General features: G+C 41.1%; 1 protein-coding gene across 1 annotated transcript; it reads right to left on the bottom strand.

Annotated features, from left to right (window-relative positions):
* Positions 1-2,218: 2,218 nt before the first annotated feature.
* Positions 2,219-5,889, bottom strand: LOC129828890 (gastrin/cholecystokinin type B receptor-like). Its single transcript, XM_055890172.1, has one exon. It carries the CDS (start codon positions 5,242-5,244, stop codon positions 3,934-3,936), a length of 1,311 nt encoding a protein of 436 aa, XP_055746147.1. The 5' UTR covers positions 5,245-5,889; the 3' UTR covers positions 2,219-3,933.
* Positions 5,890-19,637: the final 13,748 nt, after the last annotated feature.

Genomic DNA, 19,637 nt, shown 5'->3' with positions numbered 1-19,637 from the left:
TTGTCAACATCGTTCATTGCTATTGAACTGTAATAACAGGTTTATTTGTATAGCCTGGCTGAAGCGACCCACGTGGTACACAGCGAGGTACACAGCGAGGGAGTGCTGTGTACCACTTGTATACAGAATTCAAAACGGATAGGAAACAATTAGTTGGACTTGTTGGGAAATGACTAAGGTTACTATTAAAAATAAAATACTAAATGCAGCATCTTGAAAGTGGTTATATGTGTGTGGGGGAGGTTGTTCTGTCTGTACTCACTGGTCTTTCTCAACCCTCCCTTCTCTGCTTGTGCCGCCCATCTTTCCTCTATATTTGCATGTCTTCTAGTCAATTAAATTCCAATATAAGGGATTTATTGGCATGGGAAACATTTAACACTGCCAAAGCAAGTGAAGTAGATAATATACAAAAGGGAAATAAACAATAACAATTAACAGTAATTCACAGACGTTCCAAAAGAATAAAGACATTTCAAATGTCATATACAGTGTTGTAACGGTGTGCAAATAGTTCAAGTACAAAAGGATCTCTACCTCTACCTGTCCCTCTTGACTGATCTGTTTCTTCCACAAATAACTGCAGAGTCGTCATAAAACATCTAGGGGACTGAGGTATTGACCTATCTAGAACGACCACTGACCCATAAAATGTTTAGAAACACTATTCTATGCTTATTTCCTCCCAGGACTTTATTGTTTTGATTTGTTTGTGATATGTCATTTTCTTTCCAAACCACAGAGTCTTTTGCAGGGTCAGGTCCTATCTTCAGAAATGTATCATAATCATGGTTAAATGTAAGTCCTTCCACAGGGGAAAGGTCTAAATATTCATGTGTATTCATGTGGTTGATTAGTCATCACTTACATTGCCTTCAGAAAGTATTCACACCCTTTTACTTTTTCCACATTTTGTTTTGTTACATCCTGAATTTAAAATGTATTAAATTGAGATTGTGTCACTGGCCAACACACAATACCCCATAATGTCAAAGTGGTATTATGTTTTAGAATATTTTACATATTAATAAAAAATGAAAAGTTGACATTTCTTGAGTCAATAAGTATTCAACTCACTCTGTGCAACATGATTGTTGAATGACTACCTCATCTCTGTGCCCCACACATACAGTATAATTATCTGTAAGGTCCCTCAGTTGAGCAGTTAATTTCAAAAACAGAATCAACCACAAAGACCAGGGAGGTTTTCCAATGCTTCGCAAAGAACTGGTAGATGGGTGGAAAAAAAAGCTGCCATTGAATATCTCTTTGAGCATGGTGAAGTTATTAATTACACTTTGTATCAATACACACAGTCACTGATGCAATCAAAGATGCAAGCGTCCTTCCTAACTCAGTTGGCGGAGAGTAAGGAAACCGCTCAGAGAAACCGCTCAAATCCAACACATCACTGAGATCCACTCTTCATATTTGCAAGCATGGTGGTGGCTGCATCATTATGGGTATGCTTGTCATTGGCAAGGACTAGGGAGTTTATAGGGTAAAAATAAATGGAATACAGCTATAAGCACAGGCAAAATCCTAGCGGAAACCTAGTTCGGTCTGCTTTCAAACACACTGGGAGATAACATCACCTTCAGCAGGAAATACATTTTTCCAATTTATTCATTAATAAATGTAGCTAACATTAGATAGTTAATCCAGAGATTCTTACCTTTTCCTTGATTTGGCAGTCTTGTCCACATCAACATGGCATTTGTAGTTCTTTATGATAGCCACATTAGCAGCTAATTAGAATTTCATTTTAAAAAATTGGGGGGGGGGGGGGGGATAAATACAGGCAAATATATTGATAAAACAGCAAGCCAGGGTAAGCCTACACAAAACACAGGCCTTATTTGAAGTGTTTCTGACATCCCCTATGGAAAAAATGTATGGAACCATTTCCTTGTGTGACTGCTAGGTTTTATGGGTATTATGACTGTGGTACTCTATAGCCTACATCAGCGTTTCCCAAACTCGGGACCCCAAGGGGTGCACCTTTTGGTTTTTTCCCTAACACTACACAGCACATTCAAATAATCAAAACTTGATGATTAGTTGATTATTTGAATCAGCTGTGTATTCTAGGGCAAAAACCAAAATGTGCACACCTTGGGTTCCCAAGGAGCGAGTTTGAGAAACCCTGGCCCACATGATAAGATTATATTATTATTTGTTAAATGGCAGCCAAGCATCGATCATCATGTCCCCAGAATAAGACCCTCGATATTTATTGGAAAGGAACCTCAACCTTGCACTTTCACCACCCTGTGAAGTTCATCATAAATTATTGCATCTGTAGCCTAATAAACTGCATGGTTTCCTGAGTCGGGAGGACCACACAACATGTCATCGCATGACTGCAAGTTTACTTGGAAATTATGGTTATAATATCAATATTTGCGCATAAAAGCGTTTCCACCGACATTTCTCGCATAATTCATTTTACCGACACAAAAAGATCCCACCTTGTCTAGCGTATTTTATTTTGTCAACATGTGGAATGGTTACCGATTCTTTTTAAATATGAATCAAATTCTCAAAGGAACACTGATATATCTCACATGCACTAAAATACTCACTTGGCTAAACTATCTTGCAGTGATCAAAGCCTTACAGAAACACTGAGGAAGAGAAGCTTGAAGGGTTGTGAGAGTCCATGAAGGAAGGCTTCGTTAATGTAATCTAAGGTCCCTTCTCTCTCTCATGTCTCTGTCAAAACCATTGCAGACAATCAGTAATTCACAGGAGGTTGGAGGCACCTTAATGCGGCGGGCGGGCTATAAGTGTATCCGTCAACCTTCAAAGAACCAAAATGGCTTTTAAGTAAAACTTTTACAATATATCCAGGGATCTTCCATGTTGTGTGGAGATACATCAGGCTTCAGTAACTGCAGATGGCAGGAGATTGATTTTGGTGCCAGGGCTCTGTAGTCACCTACAGGTGGGCAGCGGGTTCGGGCCGTCTCAGCAGTACCATTTTTAATCTGGAAATCAGGCTCCGTGTCCCGGCCACCCGCGGGGCCCCATCCCACTCTGCCAAGGAGCCAACTCGACTCATAATGGTGCCAATCAGCAGGGAGCGATCAGTCTGCCAAAAGACATGCGTCACAGCCTTGCCAGAGTAAGGATGAATGGAGATATCAATCTATACCATCTATGAAGGCAAATTAAATGGACTTGGAATAATAACTAGGAATATAAAATTTGATGGTCCTACAGTTCTCTAATTTAACAATTATGGAAGCAATTTGAATGGACTTGGACGAATAACTACAGAATTATAGTCATACAATGTAGCCTTATAATTGAACTACTAACATAATGGTTTTTATAATTGGCACGATTTAAGTTTTGGATACAGCTCATTTCGTTGACTTGGAATTGAATGTTGATGGATGAGTTCTACTTCATAGGACTTGAGGGTAAATTAAATATATTCGAGTATTTAAACAGGGAGTTTATACATTGTATACATTAATCATTTTGGATCACTATATAAAGACAACTAGCCTATTATGCACAATCGAATGAGATGCACATTATTTTGTACACATGAAAACAACATCAAATAGCCTGTTTGAAATTGGATTCAGTGAAGCCAAGTCCCCAAAAAATCAGGTATAGGACCTCATGCTCATCATTTACATTGTCCTTTTGATTCTTCAACAATCCTAGAATCATCGGCCGTTTTAAAGCGGCAACACACTCCATAATACAGACAACACCACACTTCATAATTATAAGGGCAACATTGTAATCTGTTCCTTGCATTTATGGCAAATATCTCCATTTGCTTTGGAGGTTGCGTTGAAAAAGGGACAGATTTTCACAGAATATCTCATTTTGAACTGTAGGATGAACGCTTTCCAGTACATTGGAGAAATAACTGTGACCTTCACCCTGTAACCAGGTAGTTGTCTCTGTCAATCAGTCGAAAACAGTCTCACACGCTGTCACAGAGGACAGGCTCTTGCTCCTGGTTAGTTTGTCGCCTAAATTGGCGTACTTGCTCGATGCGCCCATCTCTGCGCTGCGATTCACCGATTGCGCCCTGCTGTATGGCACGACTTTGGGCACTGAGATGCTGCCCATAGTCATGGAGGACTGCTGTGGCAACAGACTGAACACTGACGACAGTTTCAGTCGGTAGCTTTTCCTGAACCGTTTCGCAGACCTGTGCAAGTTCCCCACGAAACAATAACAGAGCGGGTTGAGAGCAGAGTTGGTCAGACCCAGCCATAGCGCAAATGGTCTCCCGTGAAGAATCCACTCGTGGTTGACCTGGTTCACATCATCCTCATTCTTTAAAGATGCAGTCATGTTCAAGTCTAACCATATGTCCACTACATACAGAGGTAACCAGGACAGTGTGAAAAGCACAACTAGTGACAGCACCATCTTGGCTATCCTTTTACGTACTTTGAGGCGGGACTGTGATAGCTTAACGCCAAATGTATTTGAATCTTGCGTCCGTTTGTCATCGGTGCCCCACAGCTTCCAGCCGGTCAGCACGCTTATAACCAGGTTAAACAACACCGGAAAGCCGTAGAGAGAGCAAAAGAGCAGGAAGCTATATCTCTGTTTCAGTTTGACTTCGTTCCAGCTCTCCACGCACACAGTGACGGTGATGTCCAGCAGCGACAGAGTCTGGGTGGTGTTCATGAAGAGGAGCGGTATGCACAGCCCCGACGACAAGCTCCACACCACACAGATCATACACAGTATCCGCCGCCCGGTAAAAAAAAAACGGGCGTGGAGAGGATTGTGCACGCTGTAGTAGCGGTTCAGACTGATCACAGCCAGGCTCAGGACGCTCGCAGACACCGATACCGCTTGAACGAACGGCACGGTGCGGCACAGAAACTCACCGAACACCCAGGCGTTGTAGACCTGGAGTCCCAGGTTAACTGGCATGCACACACACACCACCATCATGTCACACACCGCTAAGTTCACCAGCAGTCTGCGGGTCGCCGACACTCCCGCCAGACCCGTCCTCTTTCGGGTGAGGACCAGGAGAGCCATAATGTTCCCTCCGAGCCCCGTGAGGAAGGACAGAGAGTACATAACCACCAACACGATGGTGCTCGGTTCGTGTCCCGAAAATAAGAACAAGTCCGGGTAGGGGTTGGTATCCTCCTGTAAACTCCAGTTGTTGTGCTCATGTTGAGGTCCCAAAAGTGAAAGATTCGTTGAAAATGAATGTCCAAAATTGGAGTAAGAATTCGTTAGATTCATCTCCCGCTTGTTCTCACATCGTTTGCGCTGTGTGTCCAATTCAGACACGCACACAGGTGAGACCCAGAGAGATGCTCTGCGCTCCGCCCCTGTTCTAGTTGTGAGATTGGGATTTCACCCATACATCTAGAGTTAGTTGTCGCCTTGCCGAAAGAGACCATAATAGTCCAATACCCAGGCATTTAACAGAAAAACAGTATACACATTTCGCCACCGAAGTGCGGTCCTCCTCGATATTACTCGACTGGAGCGCGCGCAGTACGTTCACTCGGACCCTGCCCAATGCCATAGTTATCTGTGTGACTAGAGGAAGCAGGAGCTGCACTATCCCGCGCTTGTTCTCATACCTGGCCTCCTCTTTGTCCTCGTTCCCTCTCCTACTGTAACGGCCGTCGTCGGAAGGATGAGACCAAGGTGCAGCGTGGTACGTGTTCATGCTTCTTTATTTAAAAAACCGAACACCAAACAAAACAACAAAAGAACAACGACAGTAACGTCTTGAAGGCTCACCAGAGCTAACAAAAACAACATCCCACAACTTAAAGTGGCAAAACAAGCTGCCTAAGTATGATTCCCAATCAGAGACAACGATAGACAGCAGTCCCTGATTGAGAACCATACCCGGCCAAAACATAGAATCGCAAATCATAGAAATAAAGAACATAGAATGCCCACCCCAAATCACACCCTGACCAAACCAAATAGAGACATAAAAAGGCTCTCTAAGGTCAGGGCGTGACACCTACATTTGACAGGAATGGATAGATGACAGCTAACTCTTTTGACTGGAACAATTGTTCTTACTTAAGCTACTGAATCTGATCAGTGAATGGAAAGTGAGTGGAAGAGGGCAGATGAGAAATGGAACGTTTTTGGAATGGAACGTAGCCAGAAATGAATATCACCCTAGCTCCAAATTAATGGATGGGGTTGCATCTCTCTCTCTCTCTCTTGTTCTCGCTCTCGCTCTCCGCTCTCGCTCTCGCTCTCATACCTGTGCTGTGTGCATAGCTGCGGGAAGTAGGGTTGCTGTTGCAAAAATAAATATAGCCATCTGCAACACCAGTCTGTAGGCCTACTTAATTAAGTGTCTAGAGATTATGTTAGCGGGAGACTGTGTTCTCCTCATGCCCAAACCTTGCTCTGTCAATCAGTTCCATGCTCTAAGTGCCAGGTCACATTTTCGGGGCATGCACAGATCAGCTGGCAGGTATTTTCACGGTCATTTTCAACCTTGTCCTAGTCTGTCATCTCCACGTGTTTTAAAATGATCACCATTAGTCCTGTTCAGAAGAACTCTTAAGGCTTCATGATTAACACCCTGTAGCACTCACATCTGCAATCATGAAGTGTTTTGAAAAGCTGGTATTGCACACCTCAACTCCATCCTCCCAGTCACCCTAGACCCAGTCCAAATTGCATACAGCCCCAACAGATTCAATCATGCTCACTCACATGACTCTAAACACTCACGCACACTGACACTCCAACACACACATAACATGCACGCACACTCACATACAATCTTCATTTACACTGCTGCTACTCTGTGTTATCATATATCCTGATGCCTAGTCACATTACCCCTATACCTATCTACCTCTATCTCTCCAGTATCCCTCCACACTGTAAATATGATATTGGAACTGACCCTGTATATGGCTTCTTACTTTCTCGTGTTTTTCTTATTTTTTATTTGAATTCCTCTTCTTTTTTTGTCCTACCTTGTTATTTTTAGTACTACATTGATATTTATTACTGCATTATTGGCTTTAGAGCTTGCATGAAAGGCAGTTCACTGTACTTGTGCACTTGATATTAAAACTTGTTAAAGAACGCCAATCTTCCTCTAGTCTCCTTTCTTCTTGACATTTAAATGTCACTAGCAGCACCGTGCCCCAAAGGTTATGATTAATGCAATTCATTGCAATTTAATCTTTCATGACTGTAAGCATAGAAAAATAATTGTATTATATGCAAATGCAACTGGGGCCATGTAAAGACTTGTCAGTCTACTCGTTTAGAATCCACAGGGGTCCACTTTGTGTGACGCTCTTCACCAGTGGTGGAGCTGAACTCTCGTTTAGCGCTTTTCTTACACTCAGTTGTGGTGTCTCTCCAAGGCCCTGAACTCGGATCTCCGGGCGCCATTTGATAGACACACAATTGTTACCACAGATTATATTGAGTATCCATTTTACCTGGGCCTTGTCCCATAGATGGGTTGCCTGACAACGTCACAAAAATGATGTGCACTGGGCCATTTACTTACATGCACATGTATCGATGGGGCAGAAGGCCATGTGTTATGATTCTGAATGGTCAGATGGCAACAATGACAAGAAGCTGCCATGTGGGATGTTTCAGCTAGTTGTATCTTGTTCTTGAAACCATGTTTTGTTGTAAGATGTTTTTACCTATATCATGTCTATGCTAATGTGGCAAAAAAAATCACTAGCTAGCTAATCAACACCTGTAAGGTTGTATTTGAGACACAAGTGCTTATTGTGTAAATGTATTTATGTTTTCAATAAACATTTGGACACTAAATATAGTTCACGTTGTCAATAATCCTTTGGAGTTGACAGTTTTGTCCCAAAGTTGCACACACATTGGTTTTGTTGTTAAACAACCCAGCGTCTATATAGTTAGCCTACAACATATAGACTATAGGCTTATCTGTTTTGGATCATATAGGCATTCTGTCACGATCGTCGTAATGAGCGGACCAAGGCGCAGCGTGATTGAAGTTCCACATCTTTATTACGGTGAAACTTCAAACAAAAACAATAAACCAATAACGAAACGTGAAAGTAGTGGTGCACATGCACAAACACAAAACAATATCCCTCAAAACACAGGTGGAAAAAATGGCTACCTAAATATGATTCCCAATTAGAGGCAACGTATACCAGCTGCCTCTAATTGGGAACCATACAAAACACCAACATAGAAATATTGAGCTAGAACACCCTCTAGTCACGCCCTGACCTACTACACCATAGAGAACCAAGGGCTCTCTATGGTCAGGGCGTGACACATTATACAGATTCAAAATTGTCCTAGAAATGTTTATTTAAATTATGATAGCATGATCTCTCTTAGCAACCATTACATTTGGAACACAAAAAAGCGATAATAATAATAAAAAATGCACAACACAGCGGAATATCAAGTGGCCAATGACCTACCTGTGCTTGAACTGTACTTGAGCATTTGTAATGGCTATTCCTGTTCAATGAAAAACAACTTCAGTGGGTGAGTGGTTAATAAAAATGCCACTCTAGCATGACAAAGGACCTGACACGAGACAGATGATGTGAGAGGGTCAGAATAACACAATAGAACTCACCATTAGTGACCTAGCCTTAATCCCTGTGTGTACTGTATGTCAACCCATTCATTGTGACATCATCAGCCTGTTCTGGTGAGGTGTTACAACACTGTACAAAAAATATAAACGCAACATGTGGTTGGTCCCATGTTTCATGAGCTGAAATAAAAGATCACACAAATTTTCCATACGCACAAAAAGCTTATTCCTCTCAAATTTTGTGCACAAATTTGTTTGCATCCCTGTTAGTGAGCATTTCTCCTTTGCCAAGATAAGACATCCACCTGACAGGTGTCACATATCAAGATGCTGATTAAGCGTGATCATTGCACAGGTGCACCATGTGCTGGGGACAATAAAAGGCCACTCTAAAATGTGCAGTTTGTCAAACAACACAATGCCACAGCTGTCTCAAGTTTTGAGGGAGCATGCAATTGGCATGCTGACTGCAGGAATGTCCACCAGAGCTGTTGCCAGAGAATTTAATGTTCATTTCTCTACCACAAGCCGCTTGCAACGTCGTTTTAGAGAATTTGTCAGTTGTCAGTTGTCACAACCGCAGACATGTGTATGGCGTCAGGTGGGCGAGCGGTTTGCTCATGTCAATGTTGTGAACAGAGTGCCCCATGGTGGAGGTGGGGTTATGGTATGGACAGGCATCACTTTCCGTTCACTGCTAATCAATGGCAATTTGAATGCACAGAAATTCCTTGACGAAATCCTGATGCCCATTATCGTGCCATTCATCCGCGGCCATCACCTCATGTTTCAACATGATAATGGACGGTCTCATGTCACAAGGATCTGTACACAATTCCTGGAAGCTGAAAATGTCCCAGTTCTTCCATTGCCTGCATACTCACCAGACATGTCACCCACTGAGCATTTTTGGATGCTCTGGATCGACGTGTACGACAGTGTGCTCCAGTTCCCGTCAATATCCAGTAACTTCACACAACCATTGAAGAGGAGTTGGACAACATTTCACAGGCCACAATCAACAGCCTGATCAACTCTATGTGAAGGAGATGTGTCACGCTGCATGATGCAAATGGTGGTCAGACCAGATACTGATTGGTTTGTTAAGGTATCTGTGACCAACAAATGCATATCTGTATTCCCAGTCATGTGAAATCCAGCCTAATTTATTTATTTAAATTAACTGATTAACTGTAACTCAGTAAAATCTATACAATTGTTGCATGTTGCGCTTATATTTTAGTTCAGTATAATAACACACATGACCACACACACACACACACCTCACCAGAACAGACTGATGATGTTATAGTGATTGGGTTGAAATGTACATTTCAGACAATTAGCAGATGCTTTTATAGATGAACTTTTTACAGACGCTCTTATCCGGAGCGACTTACAGCAGTGAGTGCATTTTCATACTTTTTCAATCTGGTCCCCCTTGGGAAACAAACCTACAACCCTGACATTGCAAGTGCCTTGCTTTACCAACTGAGCGACTTACAGTTAGTGCATTCATCTTAAGGTAGCTAGCTAGGTAACAACCACGTATCACAGTCATAATTAAAACTTGCCTCAATAACGCTGCTATCAGCAAAGTCAGTGCTAGTATGAACAGACAAGTGCAAGTGTTCTTGCAGGAAAGGCAAGGCTGTTCGTTTTTTGTGTGGTTTTTTTAAGGCCAGGTCACTACAGGTGGCGCACAGTTTTGTATTTTAATGTAATGTGATTGGTGCTTTTTGGGTCCAATTTTGAAATGCTTTCTGAATTGCACTAATGAAAATGTAGATTCATATTTAGAGTATCCAGACATGTAAAATAATGGACTATGGCTTACCACAGTTTTTTTTTGCCATTTAAAGCAGCAATCTGCAGTTGCTACATCAATTTCTTGACTTATAAATGAATAAAAGGTGCCCTGTATATACAAAAGTATGTGGACACTCCTTCAAATGAGTGGATTTGACTATTCCAACCGCACCCATTACTGACAGGTGTATAAAATCAAGCACACAGCCATGCAATCTCCATAGACAAACATTGGCAGTATAATGGCCTTACTGAAAAGCTGAGTGACTTTCAACGTGACACCGTCATAGGATACCTTTCCAACAAGCCAGTTCGTCAAATTTCTGCCCTGCTAGAGCTGCCCCAGTGAACTGTAGGTTCTGTTATTGTGAAGTGGAAACATCTAGGGGCAACAACAGCTCAGCCATGAAGTGGTAGGCCACACAAGTTCACAAAATGGGACCGCTGAGTGCTGAAGACCGTAGTGCGTAAAAATCATCTGTCTTCAGTTGCAACACTCACTACTGAGTTCCAAACTGCCTCTGGAAGCAACGTCAGCACAATAACTGTTTGTCGGGAACTTCATGAAATGGGTTTACATGGCCTAGCAGCCGTACATAGTAGAGGTTGACGGAATATGATTTTTCAACGCTGATACCGATACCGATTATTGGAGGACCAAAAAAGCCGATACCGATTAATCGGCCGATATTTATATATTTGTAATAATGACAATTACAACAATACTGAATGAACAACAAACTTTTATTTTAATATAATACATAAATAAAATCTATTTAGTCTCAAATAAATAATGAAATATGTTCAATTTGTTTTAAATAATGCAAAAACACAGTGTTGGAGAAGAAAGTAAAAGTGCAATATGTGCCATGTAAAGAAGCTAACGTTTAAGTTCCTTGCTCAGAACATGAGAACATATGAAAGCTGGTGGTTCAATATTCCCAGTTAAGAAGTTTTAGGTTGTAGTTATAGGAATTATGACGCACCAACTATTTCTTTCTATACCATTTATATTTCATATACCTTTGATTATTGGATGTTCTTATAGGCACTTTAGTATTGCCAGCCTAATCTCGGGAGTTGATAGGCTTGAAGTCATAAACAGCTCTGTGCTTCAAGCATTGCTAAGAGCTGCTGGCAAACGCAGGAAAGTGCTGTTTGAATGAATGCTTACGAGCCTGCTGCTGCCTACCACCACTCAGTCAGACTGCTCTATCAAATCATAGACTTAATTATAATAAACACAGAAATACGAGCCTTTGGTCATTAACATGGTCAAATCCGGAAACTATCATTTGTCACGTTCGTCGTAATAATCAGACCAAGGCGCAGCGTGCGTAGAGTTCCACATCTTTTAATTAACAGAAACTCACCAAACAAAAGCACAAACGAAACGTGACGCTACTGGTGTGCACACAGGCACCTATCTGTAGACAAGATCCCACAAAACACAAAAAGAAAATGGCTGCCTAAATATGATCCCCAATCAGAGACAACGATAAACAGCTGTCTCTGATTGGAAACCATACCAGGCCAACATAAACCATTAAACACCTAGATGACCCACCCTAGTCACTATCATGCCCCAACCAACAGAGAATAAACAGCTCTCTATGGTCAAGGCGTGACATATTTAAAAAACAAAACGTTTATTCTTTCAGTGAAATACGGAACCGTTCCGTATTTTATCCAATGGGTGGCAACCCTAAGTCTAAATATTGCTGTTACATTGCACAACCTTCATCGTTATGTCATAATTATGTAAAATTCGGACGAATTAATTACGATCTTAGGAAGAATGAGCCAGGCGGCCCAAATTGTTGCATATACGCTGACTCTGCTTGCACTGAACGCAAGAGAAGTGACACAATTTCCCTAGTTAATATTTCCTTTTAACATTAATTTATTTTAACTAAATATGCAGTTTAAAAAATATATATTTCTGTGTATTGATTTTAAGAAAGGCATTGATGTTCATGGTTAGGTACATTTGTGCAACGATTGTGCTTTTTTCGCAAATGCGATTTTGTTAAATCATCACCCGTTTGGCGAAGTTGAAGTAGGCTGTGATTCGATGACAAATTAACAGGCACCGCATTGATTATATGCAACGCAGGACAAGCTAGTTAACCTAGTAATATCAACCATGTGTAGTTAACTAGTGATTATGTGAAAATGTATTGTTTTTTATAAGATAAGTTTAATGCTAGCTAGCAACTTACCTTGGCTCCTTGCAGCCACAAGGTCCTTAAGACGCTGCACTCGCGTAACAGGTGGTCAGCCTGCCACGCAGTTTCCTCGTGGGTTGCAATGTAATCGGCCATAATCGGCATCCAAAAAGGCAGATTACCGATTGTTATGAAAACTTGAAATGGGCCGTAATTAATATTTTATATTTGAGATTCTTCAAAGTAGCCACCCTTTGTCTTGGTGACAGCTTTGCACACTCTTGGCATTCTCTCAACCATAAGTTAGTCACCTGGAATGCATTTCAATCAACAGGTGTGCCTTGTTAAAAGGAATTTGTGGAATTTTTTTCCTTCTTAATGCGTTTGAGCCCATCAGTTGTGTTGTGACAAGATAGGGGAGGTATACAGAAGATAGCCCCATTTGGTAAAAGACCAAGTCCATTTTATGGCAAGAACAGCTCAAATAAGCAAAGAGAAACAACAGTCCATTATTACTTTGAGACATGAAGTTATGTTAATCTGCAAAATTTCAAGAACTTTTGAAGTTTCTTTAAGTGCAGTCGCAAAAACCATCAAGTTCTATGATAAAACTGGCTCTCATGAGGACCACCACAGGAAAGGAAGACCCAGAATTATCTCTGCGGCAGAGGTTAAGTTCATTAGAGTTCCCAGCCTCAGAAATTGCAGCTCAAATAAATGCTTCAGTGAGTTCAAGTAACAGACACATCTTAACATCAACTGTTCAGAGGAGACTGCGTGAATCAGGCCTTCATGGTCAAATTGCCACTACTGAAGGGGAACAATGTTACGTTCGTTGTTGGAATGAGACCAAGGTGCAGCGTGGTAGTCGTACATTTTTCTTTTATTAAAATGACACCGAAAAACAACAAAATACAAAAACGAACGTAAAGCTATATGCAGTGCAGAATGCAACTACACACAAACAAGATCCCACAACTGAAGGTGGGAAAAAGGGCTGCCTAAGTATGATCCCCAATCAGAGACAATGATAAACAGCTGCCTCTGATTGGGAACCATACTAGGCCAACAAAGAAATAGAAACATAGATTTGCCCACCCAAGTCACACCCTGACCTAACCAAATAAAGAATAAAAAAGTCTCTCTAAGGTCAGGGTGTGACAAACAAGAAGAAAATACTTGCTTTGGCCAAGAAACACGAGCAATGGGCATTCGACTGGTGGGAATCTGCCCTTTGGTCTGATGAGTCCAAATTTGAGATTTTTGGTTCCAACCACCGTGTCTTTGTGAGACGCAGAGTAGGTGAACAGATGATCTCCGCATGTGTGGTTCCCACCGTGAAGCATGGAGGAAGAGGAGGTGTGATGGTGTGGTGGTGCTTTGCTGGTGAAACTGTCAGTGATTTATTTAGAATTCAAAGCACACTTAACCGCACACTTAACCAGCATGGCTACCACAGCATTCTGCAGCGATACGTCATCCCATCTGGTTTGCACTTAGTGGGGCTATCCTTTGTTTTTCAACAGGACAATGACTCAACACACCTCCAAGCTGTGTGAGGGCTATTTGACCAAGAAGGAGAGTGACGGAGTGCTGCATCAGATGACCTGGCCTCCGCAATCACCCAACCTCAACCCAATTGAAATGGTTTGGGATGAGTTGGACCGCAGACTGAAGGGAAAGCAGCCAACAACTCCTTCAAGACTGTTGGAAAAACATTCCAGGTGAAGCCGGTTGAGAGAATGCCAAGCGTGTGCAAAGCTGCCATCAAGGCAAAGGGTGCCTACTTTGAAGAATAAAAAATCTAAAACCCATTTTGATTTGTTTACCACTTTTTTGGTTACTACGTGAATCCATATGTGTTATTTTATAATGTTGATGTCTTCACTATTATACTACAATGTAGAAAATATGTGTAATGAGTAGGTGTGTCCAAACTTTTGACTGGTACTGTATGTATATATATACAGTTGAAGTCGGAAGTTTACATACACTCAAGATGGAGTCATTAAAACTCATTTTTCAATCACTCCACAAATTTCTTGTCAACAAACTATAGTTTTGGCAAGTTGGTTAGGACATCTACTTTGTGCATGACACAAGTCATTTTCCCAACAATTGTTAACAGACAGATTTTATTTCACTTATAATTCACTGTATCACAATTCCAGTGGTTCTGAAGTTTACATACACTAAGTTGACTGTGCCTTTAAACAGCTTGGAAAATTCCAGAAAATGATGTCATGGCTTTAGAAGATTCTGATAGGCTAATTGACATCATTTGAGTCAATTGGAAGTGTACCTGTGGATGTATTTCAAGGCCTACCTTCAAACTCAGTGCCTCTGCTTGACATCATGGGAAAATCCAAATAAATCAGCCAAGACCTCAGAAAAAGAATTGTAGACCTCCACAAGTCTGGTTCATCCTTGGGAGCAATTTTCAAACGCCTGAAGGTACCACGTTCATCTGTACAAACAATAGTACACAAGTATAAACACCATGGGACCACGCAGCCGATGGCATCATGAGGCAGGAAAATGATGTGGATATAATAAAGCAACATCTCAAGACATCAGTCAGGAAGTTAAAGCTTGGTCGCAAATGGGTCTTCCAAATGTACTTTGACCCCAAGCATACTTCCAAAGTTGTGGCAAAATGGCTTAAGGACAGCAAAGTCAAGGTATTGGAGTGGCCGTCACAAAGCCCTGACCTCAATCCTATGGAAAATTTGTGGGCAGAACTGAAAAAGCTTGTGCGAGCAAGGAGGCCTACAAACCTGACTCAGTTACACCAGCTCCGTCAGGTGGAATGGGCCAAAATTCACCCAACTTATTGTGGGAAGCTTGTAGAAGGCTACCCAAAAACGTCTGACCCACTGGGAATGTGACAAAATAAATAAAGCTGAAATAAATCATTCTCTCTACTATTATTCTGACATTTTACGTTCTTAAAATAAAGCGGTGGTCCTAACTGACCTAAGACAGGGAATTGTTTACTAGGATTAAATGTCAGGAATTGTGAAAAACTGAGTTAAAATGTATTTGGTTAAGGTGTATGTAAACTTCCGACTTCAACTGTATGTGTATATATATATATATATATATATATATATATATATATCTGTGTGTATATGTGTGTGTATATATATGTGTGTATATATATAAATATATAATATATATGTAGTATATAAACTCAGCAAAATAATATACGTTATTTTTCAGGACACTGTCTTTCAAAGATAATTTGTAAAAATCCAAATAACTTAACAGATCTTCATTGTAAAGGGTTTAAACACTGTTTCCCATGCTTGTTCAATGAACCATAAACAGTTAATGAACATGCCCCTGTGGAACGGTCATTAAGACACTAACAGCTTACAGACGGTAGGCAATTAAGGTCACAGTTATGAAAACTTAGGACACTAAAGAGGCCTTTCTACTGACTCTGAAAAACACCAAAAGAAAGATGCCCAGGGTCCCTGCTCACCTGTGTGAACGTGCCTTAGGCATGCTGCAAGGAGGCATGAGAACTGCAGATGTGGCCAGGGCAATAAATTGCAATGTCCGTACTGTGAGATGCCTAAGACAGCGCTACAGGGAGACCGGATGGACAGTTGTTCGTCCTCGCAGAGGCAGACCACGTGTAACAACATCTGCACAGGATCGGTACATCCGAACATCACACCTGCGGGACAGGTACAGGATGGCAACAACAACTGCCCGAGTTACACCAGGAACGCACAATCCCTCCATCAGTGCTCAGACTGTACGCAATAGGCTGAGAGAGGCTGGACTGAGGGCTTGTAGGCCTGTTGTAAGGCAGGTCCTCACCAGACATCACCGGCAACAACGTCACCTATGGACACAGACCCACTGTCGCTGGACCAGACAGGACTGGCAAAAAGCGCTCTTCACTGATAAGTCGCGGTTTTGTCTCACCAGGAGTGATGGTCGGATTTGTGTTTTTTGTCGAAGGAATGAGCGTTACACCGAGACCTGTACTCTGGAGCGGGATCGATTTGGAGGTGGAGGGTCAGTCATGTGTCACAGCATCATCGGACTGAGCTTGTTGTCATTGCAGGCAATCAATGCTGTGCGTTACAGGGAAGACATCCTCCTCCCTCATGTGGTACCCTTCCTGCAGGTTGATCCTGACCCTCCAGCACGACAATGCCACCAGCCATACTGTTCGTTCTGTGCGTGATTTCCTGCAAGACAGGAATGTCAGTGTTCTGCAATGGCCAGCGAAGAGCCCGGATCTCAATCCCATTAAGCACGTCTGGAACCTGTTGGATCAGAGGATGAGGGCTAGGGCCATTCTCCCCAGAAATGTCCGGGAACTTGCAGGTGCCTTGGTGGAAGAGTGGGGTAACATCTCACAGCAAGAACTGGCAAATCTGGTGCAGTCCATGAGGAGGAGATGCACTTTAGTACTTAATGCAGCTGGTGGCCATACCAGATACTGACTGTTACTTTTGATTTTGACCCCCCCTCTTTTGTTCAGGGACAGATTATTCCATTTCTGTTGGTCACGTCTGTGGAACCTGTTCAGTTTATGTCTCAGTTGTTCAATCTTGTTATGTTCATACAAATATTTAAACATGTTAAATTTGCTGAAAATAAACGCAGTTGACAGTGAGAGGACGTTTCTTTTTTTGCTGAGTTTATATGTAAACTGTGTATATGTGTATGTATATATGATTCTTGAAAAATATAACTTATACAGATGTAGGATCTAAATTTGATAGTATTTTGTTGATAAAAAAATGGAAATGCAACTTTGCAGTGTATTTGAGGTTTAAAAAGGCTTCCACTCTGAAATTTAAGACTTGATTTTCCCTTTTTTGTAAAAATGTCCATTAATTTTAATCCACATAATTTACGTTTCCTGTTGCTGCAGGATTATATTTCCTACTGTTGCAAACTAGCTCAAATTAAGATCCTACAACTGTCATACCCCTTCAGAACCCAAAATATAAGCTTGTTTTGTAAATGTAAACAAACATTGTATACCCTCAAACAATGCTTAGAGCTATAATTGTGATATATTGGATGGTCATGACTTGCATCCATAGCTCTGTCTATGAATTTGAGTGGTTACATTTCTCCAGGCCCATCCCGCAGCTTTTTATCAAAACAGAGGCAGGGACACGGCTTTCAGTTAAGGATTGGCCCTTTAAAGGATTGGCTTGCAGATTTTACAAACACATGGGAATCTATTCAATCAAATCAAATATCGATTCTAACAGCCCTAGACTGAGAATTATGTCCAAGTATGGGTTAACTCTGTCTCTAGACACAACCTGAATTACAAATCTCAATTTCAAATGCCAAGGGGCTCAATATTGCCAAACACTTGCTGTTAAGTGAAATGCCACTCAGACTTTGAATATCACGTTCTTTGAGGCAGTATAATCTTAAAATACATTATGGACACAATATAACTTTCAACTTTCACAATAATAGCAACAACAAATACTGTCTGCCTGTGATAGAGATTAGAAGCCACAAGATGTCTTCAGTTCCAGACAGAGATAGCTAAAAAGAAAGCATGAGAGAGAGAGAGGAAGATATTCCAAATGAGAGAGGGAGAGAGAAAAAGAGGGAGATCGCAGGTGAACCTTCGAGGACTGTGTTGAATGCAGGCGGATGTCTGATCAACAACTCCAACCATGTCCTTTCATTGCTTCGCTTCTTTGAAAAACTCTGAAAACATTCCACATTATTTGGTTTGTTGAATAGTAAAAGGTTTAGTCTGTAGCCTTATACTAAATCTTTCATCAGAGCAAACAATATGGAAGGATTTCAGAGTTATAAGCACCTAAAATGTCAGACCAGGAAAAACTCTCTGTCCTCATTGATATAGCTTTATTCAGGACCTGGAGTTTTTACTGGTTTGGTGACATGGTCAGAAAAAACCCTTCAGTCCCTAGTTATGACCAGAGATGGGCCAAGCTACATCTAAAAGTATCTTGTTACAAATACAAAATACCTGACAGACCAAATGATTCAAATAAAATAATAGATACTTTTACTAAGTATTTTATTTAGATAAAATACAGGTATTTTAAGTATTTTGGATTTTCAAAATACATTTGCAAGTAGAGGCCTTAACTACAACAACATTCTCAGTAATTGTAACAAAAAAAACTTAAATTGCTAAGACTGTGATGTTTAAAAAAAATCTACCTTAGTTGAATGACCTGACTGTGAGTCACTCTGGAGAAGAGCCTCTACTATATGACCAAATTGTAAATGTACATTTTAAAAATAACAAGTGGCATTGTTTTGGGGCAGATATAGAATAATGCCCAGCGTGTCTTGTAATTGTTCATATTTACGTTTACATTTTGGTCATTTAGCTGACGCTCTTATCACACCATAATGCCATCAGACTTCTGATACCAATGCAGGGTGAAAGGATGCCACAAAACTGTGAACTGTAAAAAAAAAATGGTATAGAAAAGTATTTTGAATTTTGAAAATATAAATGACAAATCTCAAATATCTTGTTACAAAAAACACTTTCAAAGAATGCCACTATCCACTCCATTCCTCTCCTTCTCCTGTACTCTCCTTTCCTTTCCACCTGAGGGGACAGATGTATACAGTACATACAGCCCAGGCGATATTGGTTTACGCTGGAGAGGGGGAGGTGTGAGAGAGAGTGTGAAAAGAGGAATATCCCATGTACTGTACTTACTGCTAGGTGCTAATGGTTAACATAATGAGAGGGATGAAGTGAGGAGGAGGAAGAGAGAGAGAGAGAGAGAGGACATTGTCGTCATTGTATGTTTTTGAATGAAAGGAAACGGAGGGACAGATATTCAGCCTACATAGCAACCCGCATACTTTTTATTCTTTAGTATATCTAAGCAATTTTGACAAAAAGACCACAATAAAAAAATGACACAATTAGTGTTGCAAAATCCCTGGGAACTTTCAATAAATTCCCTGGTTTTCCAGAAATCCTGGTTGGAGGATTCTGGATTTCCTGCTTATTCCCTCCTGACTCCGGGAATCATAAATTTGGGATTTCGGGAATACTAGGAAATGTATTGAAAGTTCCCAGAATTTAGTTAGTGAGATTAGTGAAATGGCTG

This window comes from Salvelinus fontinalis, chromosome 30 (assembly GCF_029448725.1).
Source record: "Salvelinus fontinalis isolate EN_2023a chromosome 30, ASM2944872v1, whole genome shotgun sequence".
NCBI classification, from domain to species: Eukaryota; Metazoa; Chordata; class Actinopteri; order Salmoniformes; family Salmonidae; genus Salvelinus; species Salvelinus fontinalis.
This window is presented reverse-complemented; position numbering and strand designations above follow the sequence as displayed.